Below are 23,517 nucleotides of genomic sequence, written 5' to 3' on the forward strand. Positions count from 1 at the left end.
ACTGTTGACTGAGCCCCTGGGCTGGATGAGATTTAGGTTTCTTCAGGCTCTGGATGCTGTGGGGCTGTCTTGGCTGACACACTGGAAAAGTGTGGCATGCCCACTCGGGGTTGGGAATGAGTTGATGCCTCAGTGGAAGAGCGTCATAGGGTCTTGTTGACAAGTGAGACATCCACGAAGCAAGAATTTTACAGACAGATTGGTGTGGCGTCTGTAGTAACATGGGTGATGTACCAGCCTGTTGCGGTGATCTGGATACGAGCTCTGAGTAGTGACCAAAAGAATAAGACCGCAGATACAAACGGCGGAAAGGAATTTAATCTAAAAGGTGTCTGGGCTCTCCCTTATAGATTGGGTCAGGAGCTTTGTCATGCGGGATGGACTCACTGTAGAGCCTCCACAAAAGGAAAGGAGCCAATTAAGGTGTCTCAGGTATCTGACTAGGATGCTTTGTAGGTGAGGTATTTCAGGCATATCCTACTGGGAAGAAATCCCGGGGCAGTCCCAGGACACGCTGCAAAGATTGTATCTCTCAGCTGGCTTGGGAACACCTTGGTGTCCCCCTTAAAGACAGGCATGAAGAGATGAATGGTTGAATGAATAAATGGGTCTATTCTGTTATTGATATGTTTTAGTGACTTTGACCCACCATATAGCGAGCTGATCATTCAGTCCAGCAGGTCTTTGTTTATTTCACTGTGATTTCTGAGGAGCTGAAACATTCAGTTTATCAAAGCTGTTTTTGTTCACAAGGCTGGATTACTTGGAGATTTTCCAAGTCTGCCATCAGCAGGTTCCACTTTTTGCAGCAAAGATTTTCCACCTCAAAATTAGCAGCTGAAGAATAACTGCAGAAACATCAGGGGGGGTTTTGAGAGAGGCTGTCTTTCATGATGGTCCTGTTGTGTTACTGCCTCTCAATCCTTTCATGAAGTCTGGTCTTTCATTTTGAAACATTAATGCGAAATTGCTTGAAACAAATGGTTTTAATGTGAGGTAAATGGCTCTTTTAAAAGCTGCAAATGTGGTTAAAATATGAATTTGGACTTGGTTGGGTTTTTTTTTTTTTTTTTGGCATCTACCATATTTGTATTATGATGCAGGGCTTCGTTTTTCAGAATCTCATTTCACCAAACATGAGTGTTAGGACACATTTGATTGAGTATGGGTGTGCGTGTGTGTTTGTGTGTGCTTGTGTGCAGCCAAGAGAGATGTAACCTCAGCTTTAAAGGTGAGCTTTAGATCTGCGGGGGAAATTCTCAGCAGACAGACAAACAGGAGTGTGGCTCATATCCTGCAGAGCCTTCACTAGTCATTTGTGCATTGGTCTTTTGCTTCCAGCTGTTCTCTCCTCTTCCCTGCCTCCATCCCTCTCTGTGTTCCCAATGTCATATTTCACCCCAAGTTACATCGTGTCCTCCTAACTCCAATGTCAGTGCTCCCTACGGGATTCATCCAACGCCCCGCTCCCCGCACCACTTTGATCAAACAGCCATCCGTGCAACTTTACAGCTGAGACGTCAACGCATGTTGGCCATTGTTTTATTAATACTAGTTGCAGGTAAATAAACACCATATCATGTACAGGATGGGTTTTTTTCTGGGGTTTTTGGTAAACTAAAGATGCATAAAATATTTCCCTCTTGATTCTTTTTCTTACCTCGTTCACCTGTCTGTTCTGGGGAAAGGCAAAGAGGCAAGAGTTGGTATAAATCCAAAGTGGCAAAGGCAAAACTGTGTCTTGAATGAGACGAGATTTGTGTGACTCTGTGGAGTGTGGATGCTTGTAAACAGCGGTTAATTTTCCTTGATGAACGTGGCAGATCTGAGACAGACATCAATCCTCAACTTCAGCCTGTTATCTTCTTTGAAAAAGGCAGTCCAGCCAGGAATATAATCAGTAACATTAACATAAAGCAATTCAAGCTCTTTTAATTGCATTATATTAAACAAATTAGATCACTCATCCAAGTGCAAAGTGCTTTCTTGTATGATATTAATTACTAAAAAAGGAGCTGTGACAAAAGTTAAGGATGATAAATAATGTCAGAGCTGAGATTTCGGTGCTTGGCTGTCTGTTATTTATCCTCATTAAGACTTCCATCTAGGCATCGGGGCTTTAATGTGGAACATTAATATTCATATATGCTAAGTGTTTACAGTCACTCTCTGAAGAGGCATGACACATTTAGACCTGTCTCATCTTGTGCAGATAAGGCTCTCCTCTCCACGGTGATGGAGGGCGCTTAGTTTTGACCCGCAGTGTGAGAGTTTAGGTTGTGCTGAATGGGTTGAAAGACCCTGACTCCACTTGTACCTTCCCGCAGAGGAGAAGCGTCTCCTCATCAGGCTCATGTTCAGCACTTCAGCGATGCTCATGTAGAGGCATGTATAAACACTCTATGTCTGTCAAATAACAGCTCTACAAAAAAAATGTCAGAAGGAAAAACACTTTTGAGTTTTGGAGTCTTTTTTGAAATTTTATATCTGTTTTTTGTTTTTGTTTTTTTAAAGTTTGCATCCATCTACATTGGTGTATTCAGAATTGATATACAGAGGACGGGACTATGCTGTAGATTGAGGGCACTTAATTAAAATTAATTAGGTGTAACACCTACAGAGCAACCTGTCTAGTGGCTATTGGTGGCTGTAAATAGTGAGGATAGAAGGTCAAAGAGAGGGCAGCTAAAGACGTCACCTTTACAGCATGTGGAACTTTCAGCCATGAGGACATCGAGGTGAAATGTAAGTATTCTTATCACCTTAAACATCAGACTTGAATCTGAGTTCATATCACACACAGCATTAACTATTCCAACGGTTCACTTCTATATTTTGCGTAAATCTGGAATTACTGCCAAGATTTCTTAAAGCTGACAGGAACAAAACCATAACTCAAATAACGAGTTGTTGCTACCAAGGTATGAAGAAGAGCACCTCTGAACCTTGAAACAGGGCAGCAGAAAAACAGGAAACTAAGAGTACAATTTGCACAATGAAACCAATAATTGGACAACAGAAGACTGGAAAAGATTTTCCTTTTTCTGATGAGTCTGTCTGCTTTGACATTCAGATGATAGGCTCTGAATTTGAGCGTCATTTAAATGCCACAGTGTGCCTGAGTATTGTCGCTGACCGTGTCCATCCATTTATGACTTGGATGTTCATATTTAACATGACTAAAGTTTTTAATGTTGAAGTCAGTATTATGTTTACAAGTAAGTCCCTATCAGCCAGAAGCTCAGGCTGTTTGAGAGTGTGAATGTCTATAAGATTTATTTATTTATTCCATACCCTTCCCAAGGCTCACGTTCTGTTGTTTTTTTGTTTTTGTTTTTTTACCTTTTTTTAAAGCATAAACTACAAGCCAGAATGGGCTCAAATGTGAATGTGAACACATTTTCATTTTATCACTGAAAGTGTACACTTTACAGGAAGTGAAATGCCAGCCACATCTCCAGGGTTGAGTGGGGCGTGCACACAAACACAAGTGCATGGTACTTAGATCAAGGTCGCACTCAAACAACACTGAATTACAAACACTTATTTCTGTGTGTTCCCGTAGCAGCAGAAATCTCTTATGGTGCTAGAAGGTGCTGGCAAGCTAAGAGATGACTTCTGTCACCTCTACAGAAACTGTTTTTGTGAAATTTTAGTTGTCTCTCTCTTTCATTCTTTCATTCCCCGGCACCTCTAGCAGTGATGCTAGTGGCAGCAGACTGAACTGTTTCTGCAGTGTTGGCCTTTGTCATATGTCACACTCTGACCTTTTCTTTCGCACGTTTTTTGTCTTTGAAAAGTAACACGTTTAGACTTTGTCTGTGTGTCTTTGTGTTGTTCTGGATTGTTGTGTGGAAAAAATGGGCGTAATACAAGTGCATCATTTTTAAGGCACAGGCAGCATCGATGAGGGGAATTAATAATAATTTAGGAAAAGAGACTGTTGAATCTTGTCACATTTCCTGGTGTAAGGAAGATGAGTGTGGAGCCCCTTTTCTGCTTCCTTGTCATCACTGAGTGTTTGTTGAGTGGGTACTCTGCAAGAGAGGCAAACAGTTTGTTCGATGGGTTGAGACAGCAACCCTGTGCAGGAGGGCCTTTCCTGTCCTTCCTGGACTAAATTTAAGCTCCAGGCTGAGTAAACTGCATTAAGTTCAGTTTTAGTGAAACATAACTACATGTCCTTGTGAACGTGCCCTTAATTTACTGCTTTGTCTTTCTTGAACTATAACAACATACAAAAAAATATTTAGCCACCTACAGCAGCTTTTATGGCATCCCATTATGGCTAAATTCATAGGCAAATTTGGATGTGACCCCTCTCCTCCTTTTGGATCTGTAACAGCTTCCCAATTCTGGGACACCATCCTGCTGGATTTTGTAACCTTTCATCCAGAAGAGCAAACAGACATTGATGTTGGACACGAGGGCCTGGCTTGCGTTCGCCATTCTAGTTCCTTCCAAAGATGTTCAGTGGAGTTGCACAAGAGTCTGTGTGGGGCAGTAAAGTTCATCTTCACCACCACACTCATCCAACATGCCTTTAAGGATTTTGCTTTGTGCACTGGGGCACAACTCAGGAGTGACATCACTCCCAATTTAGCATGTTCCAGAAAATGGTAGTAAAAGTAGGATTATAAAATCCTATATAAAAATAGGATCATAATACTTGTTTCTGTTTATACTTTTAATTTAAAAACTGCTGAGCACATTATGGATGGAGGCTGGTCAGTTGCTTATTTAGGCAGTCATAAATACACAACGCTGGCAGTGCAGATGAACAGTTTTATAGTTTTATGACTGTTCAGTGCCGCCATCTTGGATTGTTAACTCGGGGTTGCTGGGTCTTCTCCGACTTTCCTGGTGGGAAATCCGAGTCGAGGGGGAATTCCAGATTCCAGTTCTGACTGAGAACTCAGAAATTCCAACTTCCAACTTTTTTAGGAACACACCAACAGTCATACTGAGACAGAGAAGGGTAAACTGTTCTCATGAAGTGGTAAGACCTGTTGGCAACCACAACAGAAAAATGTGAATTCCCTAACAGGTTTGTAAGTGGCAGCCAGCGGTTACTGGCAGCTCTGTGAGATCATTCATAAAGGTCTAAACAGATGTCAGTGAATCCCTGATTACTGCGGTTTATTAGTGAAACTGTGCTTTGAAACTGCTGTGTTCGGTAGCACATGATCACCTCCAGTTTGCATGGAAGATACCAACTGGTCTCAGTTTCATTACCACATAGTGCGTGGTAGTGAAAGTCTGAAAAGTGTGAGAATGCTTGCCTTCAAAGTGAAAGTTGCAGCTTTTGGCATGTGTTGGTTGTAGTGGTGAGGCACAACTTTTACTCTGAAGACAAAAACTTTCTCTGTTTTTGGTGTAATACCCACTTTGCAGCCGATCACCTGGGAACAGCGAGCAATCTCCAGGAAACACTTGCCAGCCAATCTCAGAATACACATTTTTCCCTAGCAACTGCAGGCCTATGTGACTGAACTAAGGGGCCCTGACCAACCCTAGCCTGTCCATACAGTGTCTATCAGCTCTGTCAACTGTATCATACCGTCAAAAACATACACCAGCTTTTTTTAGTTAACTTTACAAATGTTTGTTCCCCTTCATTTCTCCACTTTTTTTCCTACAGTTTGTTCAGTATAATATGTTTGGTTTTCCTGCGTATGTCAAGGATATCACCGACAAAAGCTTATTTTTATTGTGCAAAAATATCACAGCAAGAATGAAAGTGATTCATTTTTTGTTAAAATAAATGAGTCACCTTCCAAAGGCAATTTCTGCCTTACTGTAATCTTGGCAAATAGTTGGAAATATTGCAGCTGCTCGTAGCTCACCTCTCCTCACGATGCTGTTTTTCTTGTTATTGGTTTGAAATAATTTGATGGGTTTTTTTCTGCTTCTGCAAAACCCTCTAATGTCATTTTCCTGGTTTTCTGAAAGACACTGTGGAAGTTTCCTCTGACCCTCCATCCTCAGTTAAATTCTTGATCTATTTTTATTTCTTTTTTTCACACTGTGTGCCTTCACTTTCTTTAATGCCTCAGAATGAGATGAAAGCCCAGTGCAATTAGGCTTCTTATCGTTTTAATTAAGAAAGCCATTCGGCCATATCTGCCTCAGACGCCATAACACATAATGGCGGAGAGTCTCTGATGCCTGAAGTAGTGATTGTGTGCGTGTGTGTGCGTACGCGTGTGTTGTGTGTGAGTACATACAGTACGCATGTGTGTATATTTGTGTGTGTAAATGTACGTCCTAGTAACACAGTTCCCAACAATCCCGCTCCCGCCCTTCTTTCCTCTTTTATCAGTCTGTGTTCTCCAATCGCTATTCCCACTTGTGCGTCTCTCCAAACATGTTGTTCTATCCCTCGTTACTTCCTTCTCCTCAAAGAGACAAGGTCAAAGAGTCCTGTATAAGTACTTCAAACTCAATTCAACTATGTTGTCTGAGTGTTGCTTTTCAAACCCTTTTGTCAGGGTTTGCTTCGTTAATGAAGCTTCTCTTCCTTGACGCTACAGCTAGATGTACTGATTTTATTGTATTTTTTATCTGTTTCAATTTGCACACACACACACGGCCACGCAGGATACACAAACAGTTTATCAGTGTGCATGTAAACTGCTCATTTCTCCATATCTGTTTGCATAAGATGAGAGAGCTACATGGCTGAAACCAAATTATTTCTGCGTTTTTTTTCTTCTTCTTTAGCCCCTCATCTTAAAGAGGGGAAACTGTAACTACCCTGATAGTGGTGTTAACACCAAACCAGCTCCTCTGCTCGCCTCTCTACTTTCTCCCCCTCTCCCTCCATCCTCCCTTTCCTCCCTCCTGTTACCCTGGCCTATCAGTGCGGAGCAGTGGTCTGTGAAGAAATTCCCAATATCTAAATTTACACACTGTATCAATCTTGTTTAATAGACTGGAAAGCTTATAGCCGCCGTGGCAAGCCGGCAGAGAGGGCAGCGGTGATAAATTGTCGGTGTGCAGGCGACAGCCGCCCGTGATGTATAATGAAATATTTATGATTTATCCCAGCTAATAAACTGAAATGAAGTGCATGATGTATGGGAACAGATGGGCCCTCTATTGATGCTGAGGTGGAGACGCAAGAGGGGGGAAGAGGAGACAGGAAGAGAGGTGGAGAGAAGGAAACAGAAGATGTGATGAGAGATGTTTGAGAGGTAGTTAGAAAAAAACGAAGCATAAAAATAGAATTGAAAACGTAAGAAAACATAGTTTGTTTGTGTTTGTGTGGCACTGGAGAAGCTGAAAACATGGATGTATAGGTAAGATGGATGGAGGGATATGGGGTTAGCAGTACAGACTAAATGATGGAATAGAGGACAGGTGGAAGATGGCAGTAAAAACAGACCACCATCAAAATGTAATCCCTCTCCTACAATGCCTCGTGTTGATTCCAGGTGAGGCAGGTGCAGTTGTTTTCTTTTATTGACTCCATATTTTTCAGCTACAGTCTGCAAACACATACAGCTTTAACTTAAATATTCTTAACTGAGCAACACTCAGGTTTTTGACATGCTGAGGGGCGCTATGTAAAGCTTACAAGTGCAACTATGTCCCTCAGAATTGTTCAGCATTTTGGGGAATAAACGGATATACTTTTTTACTGAGAGTTAAACTGCTGACACCAATCTGTAATCAATATGAAGCTACAGCCAGCAACCAGTTACTCTAACAGGAACAAAAGGAAAGGCTAACGTGTGATATCATGTGCAGTAACATCATATATAATTTGTGTGGCATCTTAATGATAGGGTTATACTAACTTGCAAGCTGTGTACACAGATGCTGTGGAGACTGAACAACTGGTGTCCAAGTTGTGTTTTTCCTAAGTCTCGGGTGCAGAGTACACCGGAAGGACACGTGTGTAGCGGGTATATCGAAGTATAGTATGCACAGAAAAGTAACACAAAAAAGCAATCACATGCAGGTTTTCAAGGCATGGCTGTATTACCTCTTTGTGATCAAATGTACCTGTAGATTCTTCCCTAACAACCTGTGGATGTTGGAGGGTTCACTGACCAAGCCCTGTGTGACTGAGGCTTTTGAAATTGGTTTCACAACAACTGCCAGCAACCACTTGCCAACCAGACGGAAACTACAGTTTTTTCCATACCAACTCTGGTAGTTGCCAAGGTGTTCCCAGCTTTGTGTGACTAGGACGCTAAACACATGAAAAGTAAATTAAAGATTTCTATGGCCATCACAATAATGTCCTTAATGAGAATTCTTTTGGTCATAATAATCATGTAGTGAAAATCTGAGCCCATGACATCCTCAGGACAAAGTGCTAAATCTGTTTATAAGCACCTCTAAAGCTCACTAATGAATATGCTAATTAAAAAATAAGAACAAAATCAAGAGTGTGGCATTTTTACAGAGCATTTACTGAGAGGACTGTTTCTTGGCAGAAAGTAGGAAATTCCCAGAGTTTCTCTTTGCTTAGAAACTTCACACAGACAGTTTTGAAATTATGAGATATTCAAGTAGTCACGTCAGTCAGTAGTGTGTTTAATGGAGGGCTAAGTGTATACATGCGTCTTTGTGGAAAAGAGGCCAGGAGCCCAAGGAGAGAGAGAGAAATAACCCAGATGGCAGTCCTTTATGCACTTTGCTCTCTGCTCAGCCCACATCTTGCTGGTTCATGCAAACAAGCTTCCCAACTCCACCTACCAACTTCCTGGATAGAGAAAAAACCCAGCTGAGCATGATGAAGACTGGAAGATGTGAAAAGTTGTCATAATAAATGTGTGAAAAAGAGTCAGATTTTCTAACATGACAGCTGGCTTTAAAACTTAAAGGTTCACTTTGCATATTTGAACTGTCCCTGACCTTCGCTGACCTTTTAACCTATTCATCCAACCTTAACGCTATACTTCACTTAATCACAGTGTCTCACACACTTACGTCCACTCTCTTTTTCAGCTGTGGACAGCCCCAGTGTAATTCTGCTAAGGAACATATTCCTGATCCTTATTTTCAGGCTTCCTCTCCTTCCCTCCTCCGTCCATTTTTCTCTCCCTAATCTCTCCCCACTGATCCATACTGACCCATTTCCCCAGCTCGTCATCCACGAGAGCAGCTGCGCCCCTCATCCCACATACTGTACTCGCCTTCCCCCACACCTGTCTCCCAGAAACTTATGTATGAGTGTGCGTGGGTCTGTGGAGGATGTATGTCTGGAGGATGGGGCAACTTAAACACTCATCCATCCACTGTTATCTGACTTTCTGTGTCTCAAACACACGCTCTCTTACACACAGATACAAGTTTACATACCCTACATTCCCTATTCTTAGCTATAAAAAAATATGACTTAATTTTTTAATTGAGTTCATTATCAGCCTTGTTTTTAGCTATATATATTGTCATTGGGCTTAATAACTTCTTGTTATAGAAATGGTGTTCCAGAAAATTATGACTGTATTTTTCCCTGTGTTTCCCTTACACCACATTGTCCTCCTTGTATGGGCCTGTCTGTATTCTAGGAGACACCGCTGTGTATGAAGACGGCGTATATTGGATCATGGGTCGCACCAGTGTCGACATCATCAAGAGTGGTGGCTACAAGATCAGCGCGCTCGATGTGGAGCGTCACCTTCTGGCTCATCCAGACATCACGGGTAAGTGGAATGAAGTAATGTCACCACTGTAAGATACATGTAATTAAAGCCCTGAATCGGCACCTCAACCATTTGATCACTGTTAATATCCAGCATGTGCTGAAGGTAACTCATCAAAAATGAGTGTGGTGTCCTTTTGCTGTAGAGAAAGACAAAAATAAAGGAGTAGCTGAATTTTACCTGCAGCTTGTCTGATGTTTTTGTCATATTTAATCTTGTAGACGTTGCTGTGATTGGAGCCCCAGATGCCACGTGGGGTCAAAAAGTCACTGCTGTAGTGCAGCTGAAGAGGGGCAAGAGTATGACTTTGCCAGAATTGAAGACCTGGGCAAGGTACTGTGACTTTCAGCTGAATAACCTTTACTGTGTGCACTGTTTTTGGAGCTTTCTAATGAATTTTGTCTCTTATTATGCACATACCAACCGGTGTAGTGGTTTATTCACCTAGCAAGTGAGCAAGATCCGGTGAGGAGATACTGACACCTTTGAGCTTGAGTCAAGAAGGCATCCGGTTTAAAAAGTCTGCCAAATCAAACATGTAAGGCAGACAAAAGTAAGCATTATGTGCATAAAATCCATCCACTCTCTTACCCACTTATCCAATTCAGGTCATGGGGGGGACTGGAGCCTATCCCAGCTGTCACAGGGTGAAAGTCACTGTGTGTATACCTGCTTTTATTTTGATATCCAGCAAATACATTGCTGTTGACAGGCTACATATAGGGATATTTTCCACATTTTTGCATAAACCTGTACTATTCTTCACCATCTAAGGCTATGCTGATATTAACATCCACACTGCGTGAAAATGTATGCTGTAATTTCTTTCAGGCAAATATGCCTGGAAGCAGACTTTATTAAAACATGGACTTTGCATTGTGAATATTCTAATTGTGCAGTTTACTTTAACACTTGTCGAGACTGGTCTATTCTGATTTTCTCACAGCATTATAAATCACTGGGAAATGTGTTTCAGTGTCTAATAGAGCAAAATAATTCTATTCAGTTTTTTATACATATATCGAGATCCAGTTCACAGTAGCAGTTCAGTCTTACAATGTTTATATTGTAACACAAAGACACTGCAGTATTACAGAGAGAACCCCAGTCATATGAGAAAAAACATGGATTTATTGCTTTAAACTGGTGTTTCAACTGGTGTTGGACTTTAAACAGCAAAGCTTTGATTTTTTTTTAAGCAAAGTGTTGCTTTTGAAAAAACAGAGATGTAACACCACTAGCCACTGGACCACCTGCCACCTTTAAAAGTGCTTTGCAGCCCAGGGGGACTCCAAGCTCATACCACCAGTGGAGATTGTGACCTGAATAACTTACAACTAATCCATCATCCTGAATCCACAAAAACAAACTTCAAAAAGAGCATCGTATCCCATTATTATTACAGGACCGTGTTTTTGTTAAGTCTTCTTAAGCTGATTTAAAAGGACAATCTTCACAGCTCTTTGTCAGTTCTGCTCAGTGCTGGGGAAACTACTTTGAAGGCATAGCTTTGCAATTAACCTATTACTTCATACTAGAAGTAATTGATCTAAAATAAAACTACCCAATGAAGAAATCCAGTTTTATAAAGCTGCTTTGAAGAAATAGTTTAAATAAAAAATATATAAAATATAAAACAAAAAGTAACATTGTAGCAATAAAATCCTCCTAATCGGGCCTTCTCAGCAGAGGTAGTCAGTGTTATGCATTTGTGTGGCCATGGTGATTTGAGATTCGGGATGTTTTATGCATGATGACTTTGTCACTGTGTGAGCACAAGCAGTGCTAACGAATTAATCACCGTGCCTTTGCAGGAGATGAATAAACAGTGGGTGGGGCTTGTAAAATGAGGTCCAATTACAGTAGAACAGCAATGTTAAAATAAAAGGTACAAAAACCTTCATTTAAATAGAGAAAAGAATTTAACTGCCTGAATTGCTCCTAAACTACAAGGGACCTCCTTTAAAAAAAAGAAGAACGGTTAGCATGTTAAATGTTAACGTTCATGACAGTACAATTAGGAGCAGACTCAACAAGTATGGCACTGAGTCAACCATGAAAGTATGCTAGAGTCAAATGTGAGGCCATCTGTCTGACAGCTTGGCCCATCCTGAGTCATGCAACAGGACAGGGATCCGGGCTCAGCAGCAAATCTGCAACAGAATGACTGAAAAGATCAAAGAAAGCATTGCAATGGTCCAACGTCCATACTTCGCCCTGGTTTAAATACTGGGGTGGGAACTTAAGAGAGCTGTGCATGAATGAACGCTCACTGACCTCAATAAACTGAAGCAGCATTGTAAAGATGAGGGCTATGAGTTCTCCCACAATAATGTGAGAGGCTGATAGAGTCATACAGAAAACCATTGCTTCAGGTTATTGCACTTTATTTTTGCTAAATAAATAATGACATGGTGTAATATGTCATGTTTTGTTCTTCATCTGACATTGTCATTACCTAATTTCAGGACCTGGAAATGTCTTGATTTGTAGGACCTTAGAACTGAAAGCTAAACTACTAGTTCAATTATATGTAGTTTAGTGGACCAAATGGAGGCACCTAATTCAGACTGTGTAGGTCTCTGAGCAGTTCAGCACACACATCCCCAGTGACTGGCCTTCAAGTCCCCAGATCAATAGCAAAGGATGTGAGAGAAAGAGAGGCCAGAGATGGACTAATGAGGGAGATGAAAAAGAAGAAGATGTGGAGGAAGCGAACAAATGATTATTACAGAGGACTTTGTCCTGCTACCTAACAGTTTGTTTTTTTCACCTCGCTTCCTAAATGTCAGCAGAGTTTATTTTGTCTGCTAGAGACAGTTACTGGTGACATTTACCCTCCACATTGCAGTGACACAAACAGTCTTTTTTTTATCTCCTCCACTCTGTTTTCATAAAAAATCTGCTCTCACTCTCTTTTACACCCTTTTCTTCACTTTCCCACCATCTGTTTTTGTCCTCCACACTTTCTACAACCCACCAGTGTCATTTATTTACATCACTGAATTCTTTTAGAGCGCAGTGTGTGTGTGTGAGTGTGTGTACTGCTGTGAGCTCCATATGGTGTATGGATGTTAGATCCCACTGCTATCGCCTGCTGGTCCAGTATGGTAGATTACAACTACTGCCTGTGACTCAGGTTAACACACACAGACACACACACACACACACACACACAGTGTTTGCAGCCAGGGGTCCTCCCAGAAGACAGACAGTTCCAGCACACAGCCCTCTGCTGAGGCCTGGGTGTAGGGGAGAGAGAGAAAGAGATAAAATGAGACATAAACAAGTAGATGGATGCTCACTCTTCAGTGCCCTGGCTTCAGCTGTCAGTCTGAATCTCTGTCTCACCCTCACTGCCTCACACCGCCTCGAACGCTCAGGCTTATGCGCGCGCACCCGTGCACGCAGACACACAGGAAAACGTTGCCCTGGAGAAATCGGCGACACGAGCACGCAAGCCCCCGTTACAGAGACGTGTACGTATGCGTGTATACTCACACTTCACTCACTCAGTCAGAAACACGCGGACATCTGCTGAAAGAAATGTTTGATGGCGGTCATATCAGTCATTATGCTCGCACACACGCACAACTGGATTGCGCACCAAAGCACGCGTGCGTCCGCACAAACAAACAAACTAGGTTAGAAGATAATAAAAAAAGCTCCGGGCTTCAAGACTTGACGTAACAACCAGGCATTCAAAACTGAAAAAAATAAAACACTTTTAATTATCACAGCCTTCTGTTTTCCCTTTTTATTATTTGTTTATTTTTATTTTTTTATTTCATCTTGCAGTGATTATATTGTTTTTGTACGAAGGGGGATTGTCTGTGTCTGGAAGGCGAATTGGGGATATTAAGGGAGAAGAACAGCAGAGTGTATGAAGGACGTTTCCTTATCTCGACTACTCCGCCACAGGGCTAGCCTTTGTTTTGCAGTTGTTTGCTGTTTTTTCTTTTTTCTTTTTTTGTTGTTGTTGTTGCATATTTGTGTGTACATCCATATTAACAGTGGTGTTTATTGCAGGGAGAACATGGCACCCTACACCATACCTACAGGCCTGGTGGTGGTAGAGGAGATGCCAAGGAATCAGATGGGCAAGGTCAACAAGAAGGACCTCCTGCGACTATTCTTTTCATGACTGGAAAGCTTGCATGACAACATACAGGTGCCTGGATAAAGAACTGCAGGTGTACATCAGCAGAGAGAAACACGGCTGTTTCTCTCTGTACACAGGTAGACAGAGAGGAGGCAGAAAAGTAGATAAAGACATCATGGAACATCGTGGAAGCTAACATTTGAGGAAACTTATTCGCAACTATAAATACACTATAAATATAATTTATATGTAAAATGTAATACACAGCGGAGGGCACATCATAATCAAAGGTTTTGCGACTGTGTGCAATGAACTTGTGACCTCGTGACCTTGAACAGGTATGTAACCACTTGGGATCAGCTGCCATGTTCAAAACAACATTGGTGCATCAAGACTGATAAAATGGCAAATACAAAGGAGACAGCCAGTTTCACAGTTTGCGAGTGAATGGGGTCAAGTTGGCAAATAAATGCAAAAATCAGATATATCAGGAAAAATTGTAAATACATTGCTGTCTTCAAACACAGAAAGCCAGATTACAGAAATTCACATTAACTTCTTACGTTCAGTCCAAGCAGAACCTCGCAGGTTTGAAACAGAAATTCCTCCACAAAGTAGTTGTTGCTACGGTGATTTAACTATGTAACCAGAATACAGCCAGCTGGCAACCAGGTGACTCAAGTCCCCAGTTACAAAGAGTTTGTGCCCATTGGTGGAAACTGATGCAGATTGATTGCAATATGTTTGCACCCTGTTATTAATTATTTGCCAATCTCTCTGAGAGTGAGTGCAGTCAGTCTATGATTGCTGGGAGACAGGTTTCCTCCCATTAGGAGGTCACCTGTGGAGTCACATTGCAATCTGTAACTAACTAAATGCAAGTAGTTGCTGTGAGCAAGTAGTACTGGAAGTACTTCGAATCGATTTCAAACAGCAAAGAAATTCAGCCATCATTCAGTCACTGGGCAAACATGTTTACTGTCTACCACTTTTTACTCTTCTGTGACATTGGAAAACTGTGGAAATCATCAGTCTGATATTTGTTTAGGGCAGTATTAAACAGAACTTCTGCAAGGAGACATAGTGTTAGCGACACAAAATTAGCCATATTAGCTTCAAAAAGGTGTGATATAAACAGTGTTTCTGTACATGTTTGCTGTTATCCAGGTCATGACTTAGGTCCAAGAGATTTGATTCAAACTTGAGGGAACTTCTTGTCTTCAGAAATCAAAAAGAAGACCCTTTGTCTTCTACTGAAGTACTTATCATATAAAAAAACAAACACTTCAATTGTGAGTGTGCTTTCAAATGATGCTACTTTCCCACAATGAAAGGTGCGTAGAGGACCTTTTTAGAGCTAAAAAAAAAAAAAAAAGTGAATCGGTTGCAAATGTTTGTGGCAGCTCTTGGAAAACAAAAAATAAATATGAAATTTCAAACACTTTGTGAAGTGTTTTGCACCCAGCGAAACTGAGGGGTCCGCTCTTCAATCTGCATTAATGAGAGGGGAACAGCTAGCTGTGGTGTGCATGGATCGTGATGACCAGGATTTTCAAATGCTCCACTAAAAAAATGCTCAAACCCAGAAGCAGCGTTTGGTAAATGTGCTCTTATTGAAATATTCTGATGTTTGATTGGTGAAAATGGTGTGATCAGAGAATACACAATGACAGCTTTTTGTGGTAGAGTGGTGTAACCAGAATCAAGGATCATGGTTAATTAAACCTGCACTAAACAAAATGAAAGCCGGTGCGGTGGTAAATCAGGAGAAAGACGATGAACACTGTTGGGTTGATTTAGTTTTGTAAACACACTGATGCACTTGGAATAAGAGACAGTTTTCATATGAAAATTAAAAAGTTTTGGAAATTTTTAATTAAAAAGTGTTTTGGAAGTTATTTTGTTTCCTCCTCTGTTTTTTTTTCCAAAGAGTGTTACACTGTGTCTGTGCAGCTGTGGCTATGCAGGTGCAATGAGAGCCTGAAGGCGGATTCTCTAGCAAGGCACAACACCACAGCTGGATGCCCCGCACTCCATCTGACTAACCCTCTCGCTCCGCTCGCTCTTCTCACCTCTCATCGGTTCTCATCTCCATTCCTACAATGTCTAACCTCTTCTGTCTTCATCACGAGTTACGACAAATTGCAGTGGTACCGGGACCGACTCGGCTGTGAGACTCTTCTCGGATGAACCCTGGCGTGCCGCCAGAGTGTGCAGAGAGCTTGTGAAGAGATGTAAGTAAAGCCAGGGAAAGAAGACAAAAATACGATGCAGGACTGTCACAGTGATTGGATTCCTAACAACAGCTGTGAAAATGTGGGTGAAAGAAATTAATATGCAAAAAATAAAGTCAGCAAAGGGCATGAAGTAAGTGATACGGCCGTGGCGATAAGCAACGAGGAGAATGAGGCAAGGCGATACGGTTGAGATAAACAGTCGTGATGAAGAGTCAGAGGACTGAAGATAGAAAGAAATACAAGTGCAGCCCCCAGCTGATACAACCTTCTGTCCACACACAGAAACACACGCACACACACACTTGTCCGCCCACAGTCACCAGAGACCTGATTAAGAGAGCAGAGCTATCGATCTGTGGGCTGGCAGGCTAGGATGGATGAGCAGGCAGGGCTGCAAGAGCACCAGAGGACAGCTTCAGTGCCCCCAAATCCCCACGCCACCCCACCCAACCACCCACGCCAGAGCCGGGAGTCAGCTGGGGCCACGGGCAAGAAGGCTGGGGCTGCCACACGGAGGCTGCAGCGAAGCAGCAGAGGGTCAAATTCAAACTGAAGAGCGCGTGTGGTGTGAAGTAATCAGTACACCGTACTGTGTGTATTCAGGCGAGCACCAAGGACAGGTCTCGGTGCTCACCTGGTGCACACACGGGAGGGGCCGGGGAAGGTGGTGGCTATTCCCTGGACTCAACTCGATGGAGTACTCGTGCCCTTGAACTGTCTCTACCTCCCCTTTTTGCCTCTCTCTCTCACACACACAAACACACACGCACTCTGCCCATGTTTGCCGGAGCGTGGTGGAAGAGGTTGTCTGCAGATGGCTGCTTATTGGGCCCCAGGGTCCAGGAGGGTGGGTTATGGGGGACACCGATGAGACTGTTTGTGTATTTGAGATACAAACAGTGTTTGTGGCAAAGGTGATGGTACAAAGAAGCTAACACAGAGTTCATGTTATGCTGATTGTGCCCTTTTTTAGTCACAGTTTCACTTTTTTATGTAAACCTATCTGCACATTTAGCTTCCTTTTCCTATTAACATTAACTTTTCTTATTGCATCAGGTACACTAATCGAATGCCAATGATTGAATCACTGCGTCAGAAACCTATCCCAGCATGGGTCTCGTTGATGGCAGGCAGTGTTAGCTTCACTTCAGGGTGGATGGAGACCTTTAAGCAATCAGTTGTGTCTTCTAAACCAAATCAACAACATAATCGTGTATATTGAGACTTTCAAATTAAAAGTGACAAAGCTTTTCTTTTTCCAGAATTATAGCCATACTATGCTATAGCAGGTCAACATCAACTGCTCTCCATCATCTCACCTTTTAAGAGGGAATTAAACTGTTTTCATTCATAGAGGTGCTAAGTTAGTTTTTATCGAAACAGAGTGCAGCTCCAGCACATCACTGCTGATTTACTCCACTGTAATCTGTTAGAAACAGCAGATCATCTGCCTTCATCTCACCCTATCTTGAGCGTCATCCTCCGTCACACCAACTCTCTGCATGTCCTGCTTCGCAACATCCACAAACCCTGTGGTCTTCTCTTCTACCAGCAATATATTGTCCAATATATCCACTATCCCTTATTTACACATGTCCAAACCATCTCAGCCTTACCTCTCAAACTTTGTCCCTCTGATGTATTCATTTCTAGTCTTGCCCGTCTTGTCCACTTGTTATGAAAGTCTTAACATCTTCAACTCTGCCACCTCCAGTCTTTTTGTTATTTAATGTCATCATCTCTAGACCTTTCCTTTCAATCCATTAGAAAGTGTTTTAACATTTTGGGAAATGGGCTGATATGTGTTTGTTCCTAAGTCTAAGGTCAGAAGACAACTCGGCCATTTCCACGTCTGTCTGCTCAGAATATAGACTGGAAAGCGAAGGAAACAGCTTCCCAGGATGTTGGTCAAGGCCGAGAAACAAGGTCTTTTTTACGCTTTTGGGCAGATCAAACATTATGTGATTACTTTACAAAAATATTCCAGATACAACAGTATCATATTTCTTTAAACATATTTCCGCAATATAAAACTATCATGATAGGCTGTGGCTCAGGAGGTGGTGCCATTCCTTCAGTCTACTTATCAAAGTGTCCTTGGTAAGATACTGAGCCCCATGTTGCTCCTTATGCATCCACTGGAGTTTGGAGTTTAGAGGCATAGAATAAAGTGCTATTTGAATGTGTGTGGGGAAAGCCACTTTATTAACAAAAATAATAAAAGCAAAGTAATGTGAGTATACAGGAGTTAAAATTTTATATGAAAGATACTATAGAAAACTGTTCCAAAGTTTACTGGCAATGGCAGCAAATATACTATAATATATATATAGCTTAACTTTATTAATTGTGTTGATAGTCTGAATCAGAGCGTTGGCATGCCAGATTTTTACAATAAGCAATGGATATTTGCTCTTTCTGACGCAACGCAGCATTTGCACTTTGGTCAACACCGTATGTGCTCCATGTACTTTGAGGATTGTGCATATGGTATCCTACTTTGACACATATCCTCTGTCACTCCGACTCCACAGAAGTCTCAGCCGCCATGCTGCTCTGAACATGAAAGCCATTCATCATGAATAAATCTGGAGGAGAAAGAAGTTCCTCCTTCTTCTCTCTCAACTCTGACTGCATAATAAACAGGTCAGACTGAAGCAGTGAGTCACACAAACACAATAGCCTCTGAATTCAAGGTAAAGTTTTTTTTTTGTTTAATTCGCTGCTCTTCTGTTCTGTACGCTGCAGACACAGACTGAAAATCGGGTTATAATTATACAGTCAAACATTCACGTGCACACTTTTGACAGTCACAAAAGGCTCTGGGCCTGCGGCTACTTGATCAACATGACAGGCTTATGGATGTAAGTGGGTAGAGAGACGAGTGATGGGAGGATGACAGGCAAGGCTTTCAGCCCCAGGGACGCCCAAGTGTTCGCTACACACACATGAAAACACACATCAGTGAATCCAGAACCCCACCAGGCCTGTGTGGGTGCGTATCCGACGCTTGTAGTGGCAGGTTGTTGTTTACATGGAGCTCATGTTTATTCTGAAGCTACTTACACCTCACTGGCTCGGCCTCGGGCTTTGCTCCTGTGAAACTCCTGCCAACTTGCTGTTTTCTCTTTGCCCTTTTCTCTGCTGCCCTTTTCCCCCCCTCTTTCTTATTCCGTTACAGTCACTTCCTTTCTATTCTTCTCTGCCCCTCGTTACTATCTGTTAATTATCTTAGTCTCACTGTGATGTTCCACAACATGTTTTCAGCCATACTGGCAGCGTGACTCAAGGGATTGTCTGTCCATCACATCACTGACTGAATTATCCCAACAACTATTTAGTAGACTGTAATTTGTGAAGAACCAGGGGAGCTGATTTTCTGATTCTCCCACCAGCAAGACAAATACCCTCCTCTGAAACAGGCCTTACTCCTCAAAAGAAGGATTTCCATCAAGTTATGTCCACAAACTCATTCTTTCCAGATGAAGAGAAATATGTTAATGTTCCAACTGGCCACCTCCAACCACCAGCAATAGTCAGGTGTAGCGATAGCCCATGTGCACAGCTCCCTCAAGCTCACACTCTTCTGGTTAAATGAACACAAAACCACCTGTTTTGAATTATTTATACCACATAAATATGAAAAGCCAAGTGAACTCTTCTCTACATAAACAAACAGGTAGGGATAACTGTAATAAATGGTCAGGGTAACAAACCAGCAATGTTTAGGTGCATGTGAAGGTCAGCTAGCTTACCTAGCATGGGCTCCACAACACAGTTGTCTAATTAACACCGCCTATACAGTGCCAGATCTCCACTGCACTATATTTACTAATGTAGAAGTAGAAAAACTAAGTACATCTTTACAGCTTCCATATGAATTAAGAGGGTAAGCAGCAGTCAGGTGCTGCTAATCAAATACACTTGATTAAATTATCATTAGCAAGTGTAAGCACCTCTATAAAACTAGAAGTTTGGGGATTTTTGATGGTCAGGTGTGTGATGAGCAATGATCTTAGCGAAACCGTTGTTGCTGCTCATCCTTCTGGTAAAGGTTTTTAGGCCATTTCCAAACAATTTGAATTCTGTCACTCTATAAGTAGAAAACAGTCAAGATAGATGCCAGTCTTTCAAGGAGTGAACATCCCACCAAACATACCCTAAAGTCAGACTATGCAATGCTCAGAGAAACTGCAAAAAAGAGCTATAACTCAGTCTCTGCAGACTTCAGTTAGCATGCTAAATATAAAAGTTAATGATGGTGCAATTAGAAAATAACTAAACAAGTATGATGTGTTTTGCAGCCTCCAGAACTGGGCACCTTGCAGTCACTGAATCAACAATCAACAATAGCAGTATAGCTTAGGGTTGTAATGTTACATTTGACCAAACCACAAGACTTCTGGTGGTGGAGATAGTCGGTCGTGATGCACAATGCCACGTTTTGGAGAAAACCTAAGCTTGGCCTAACCTGGGTCATACAACAGAACAAATATCCCAAGCACAGCAGCAAATCTCTAACAGCATGGTCAAGGTCAATGCAATGACCTCAGTGTGATTCAAATGATGTGGAAAAACAAACCTCAATGATAAAAAAGCAACATTGTAAAGACTCATACACATACAGTCACATATACTTCTTGTTATTGCTGCTAAAGGTGGTTCTACAAGTTCATGGGATGAACTCTTGCATAGAGTCCTGTAAAACTTTTTGCTCATACATGATCAGAATCTCTGTCATTGTCTTTATATGTTTCTAAAGTCAAGACAACAAAAGGAAGAAGAAACAACACAATTCAGAAATTGTTTTTTTATTTATTGAAACAAATTCCAAACGCAGTACCCCAAAAAATGATTTATCCAATCAATTAACTTCAGCTTTATTTGTACTCTATGTGCCCATCTAGCTTAGTTAACTAAACACATTTTGACACATCTTAACTTTACCAGTAATGTGTTAGCATGCAGATATTAGCAGCTTGTTTTGGAGTGAATATTTGTGTGTAGATTGCTTCACCACTTTTTTGCTTTAAAAAAAAAACTTTTTTTGGTAAAAAAAAAAAAGAAAAAAAAGAAAAAAATACAGAATCAATAGTGAATTATGTTCTGGCGCTCATAACTCGGCCCACTCAACAATGGAGAGAGACAAGGTCATGAGAGAATAAATAGCAGGCAGACTAGCTAATGATCTATCATTCTGGACAAGCGGCTGCACCCGAGAGCGGGCTGGCTGACAAGATCATTAATAAAAGCTGCTGGGAGAGTGATCGATCGGCTTGATGGATGATCAGAGCCACAAATACTATAAAACACCTGGATGTCAAGCCTCGTCTCTTTGAAGAGAGGGAGGGGAAGGAGATTTGGAAAAAATATAAATATATAAAAATCACGACCCCAACAGGGCGTCGCAGGAGGGGGATCAAACCCTGATGCTGAACCTCTGTGCCAGAAAATGAATTCAGCATTGCAGCTGCATGTGGGATTTTATGCATGTGTCCGTGGATATGAATGTTGGGTATCTGTCTGTGTGTTTGATACAGCCAGTGGATGTTGTAGTTCACAGAAGCTCAGTGTGAGAGCATCATTGTAATTTGAGGTAGATCAGGGAGTCAGCAGGTGTCGTGCCGTACAGGCTGCGGCAGCAGTCCACCGCGCTGCAACGGGAGGTATTTTTTTATTGACGTGCTGCCCTTACACACCATTACTGAGCTCTGTGGTGGTAATCTGTGTCTCTTCTATGTATCTCGACTCCCTTTCTCTCCTATCCTCTCCCTCCCTGCTCTATCTGTAGTATCTGCCAGCACGCTACAGTGTCTCTTTTGTCATCTACACACACAAATACACTCGCAAACCTTACTCAGCAGTTCATCTCGATTCCTAATCTTTTCAGAGGGAGAGAGCGAGAGAGAGAGTGAATGAGTTCAGAAGGAGTATAGTCTCCTTGCATGGCTGCGTTTATCAATATCTGTACATTGATCTGGCCTTGCCTCTCCTCCTCCATTCATCCAGATATAGATTGGTTTTCCCAGCAGGTATCTGTGCCTAGAATCTGACTGATGGGCGGAGTGCATAAGGGAGGGTGTATTGAACCAGGGTGTCCCGCGTGCCACTAGAGTGTGTTAGGCCACTGAGCAAAAAGAGCAGACGCTCTTTCCCAGAAGACACTGAGCAGAGAAGTGACGCTCTTATCAGTTTGTGAATCGATGTAGTGGTAAAGATTAAAGTGCGCAGGCCTGCAACGATCATTTTTATTATCAGTTACACTCTTGATTGCTTCTAGATTTATTAACTTTTCATTCTATAAAATTCCTCATATTAAAGCTTTTTATCACAAGCTTTCCTTTGCACACTTCTCTTTTTCCCCCTTAGCCACAGTGGAAATTCCATAGGATTAAATTCAAAATAGCAAACAGCAAATCAATAAATTTAGTGCTTCATGGAGGATTTTAAACACTAATCATTGACGTAAGATGTGAGCTCATTTTCTCTTGATTAGTGGATCAATTGATTGATTGATTGTCTCAGCACTAATGGTGTGTAAACACAATGCGGGCAGGCATTTTTTTAACGATCATTTGCTCTGGTGTTTTCTCACACATTTCCATGACACACAGCTCAGGTGAAATTTACCTTAAATAGAAATAACACTGGGCTGTTTTCCTGTGTGTCAATAACAACATAACTCAACAAAATAAATGATTAGCAGTGGCAGTTTGTGCACTTGTAAAGGCATCATTATCACCTGTAATATCTTGTCTGTACAGTACATAGATTTAACTTTGGTATATTTAACTTTAATTTAACATTTCACTTTGAGTGCCTTGGTTTTACTTTTTTTTTAATAGAGAGTTTACATTTTCTACCTTTCATGTTTATATTGTAAGTGAAATTCCCTATATGTTAACAATAATATAATTCTAACTATTATTAATAACAAAGTATTCTGATTCTGAATACTGCCATAGAGTATATACAGACTTTGGAGCAACAACCAGACATTACTTATTACTTTCTTTTCTTGTTTTTTGCAGTTCAAACTCAAATGTTCTGTTAGAGATTGTTTTAGATTCAAGATTGTTGTTTACAAATGAGATGAAGTAACACAGTTCCATACAGCGCTGAGCACTGAGGCGCTCACACACTACACCTACAGGCTGAGCCACTTGCCACCAGGCAAGGCAGGCAACTGTTTGGGGCCCCGGGCCAGTCTGAAGCCCCCTGAGGCCTGACAAACTTTAATCTATTGTATTGTAAACTATTGTAGAAGAGACTTAACTTCCTTGAGGGGCCCCCTCCTGACTCCACTTACTCCCCTTGCAAATGTTCTTCATTATTTTGTCAAGTCAAACTTAATGGCAGCAGTTTCAGGAGGAGTTATCCTTCTGGGAGTGTAAAAAGTTTGGTGACTTTTATGGACTCCTGGTGATTATGTCGCTTCCACACTGCAATAGTACCACTTACAGGTGACCGTGGAATATCTAGGAGGGGAGAAATTTCACAAAGTGACTTGTAGCAACAG

General features: G+C 41.6%; 1 protein-coding gene across 4 annotated transcripts in view; it reads left to right on the plus strand.

Annotated features, from left to right (window-relative positions):
- acsf3 (acyl-CoA synthetase family member 3) overlaps positions 1-15,647 on the plus strand; it is a 38,048-nt gene extending 22,401 nt beyond the window's left edge. For all 4 annotated transcript variants that reach the window (XM_063474552.1, XM_063474576.1, XM_063474563.1 and 1 more), the window contains 3 exons: positions 9,525-9,659; positions 9,881-9,992; positions 13,689-15,647. In XM_063474552.1, the coding sequence (XP_063330622.1) occupies positions 9,525-9,659; positions 9,881-9,992; positions 13,689-13,803 (362 nt within the window). In that variant the 3' untranslated portion in view covers positions 13,804-15,647. The remainder of the gene's footprint in view (positions 1-9,524; positions 9,660-9,880; positions 9,993-13,688) is intronic.
- Positions 15,648-23,517: the final 7,870 nt, after the last annotated feature.

Source organism: Pelmatolapia mariae, linkage group LG1 (assembly GCF_036321145.2).
Source record: "Pelmatolapia mariae isolate MD_Pm_ZW linkage group LG1, Pm_UMD_F_2, whole genome shotgun sequence".
NCBI lineage: Eukaryota > Metazoa > Chordata > Actinopteri > Cichliformes > Cichlidae > Pelmatolapia > Pelmatolapia mariae.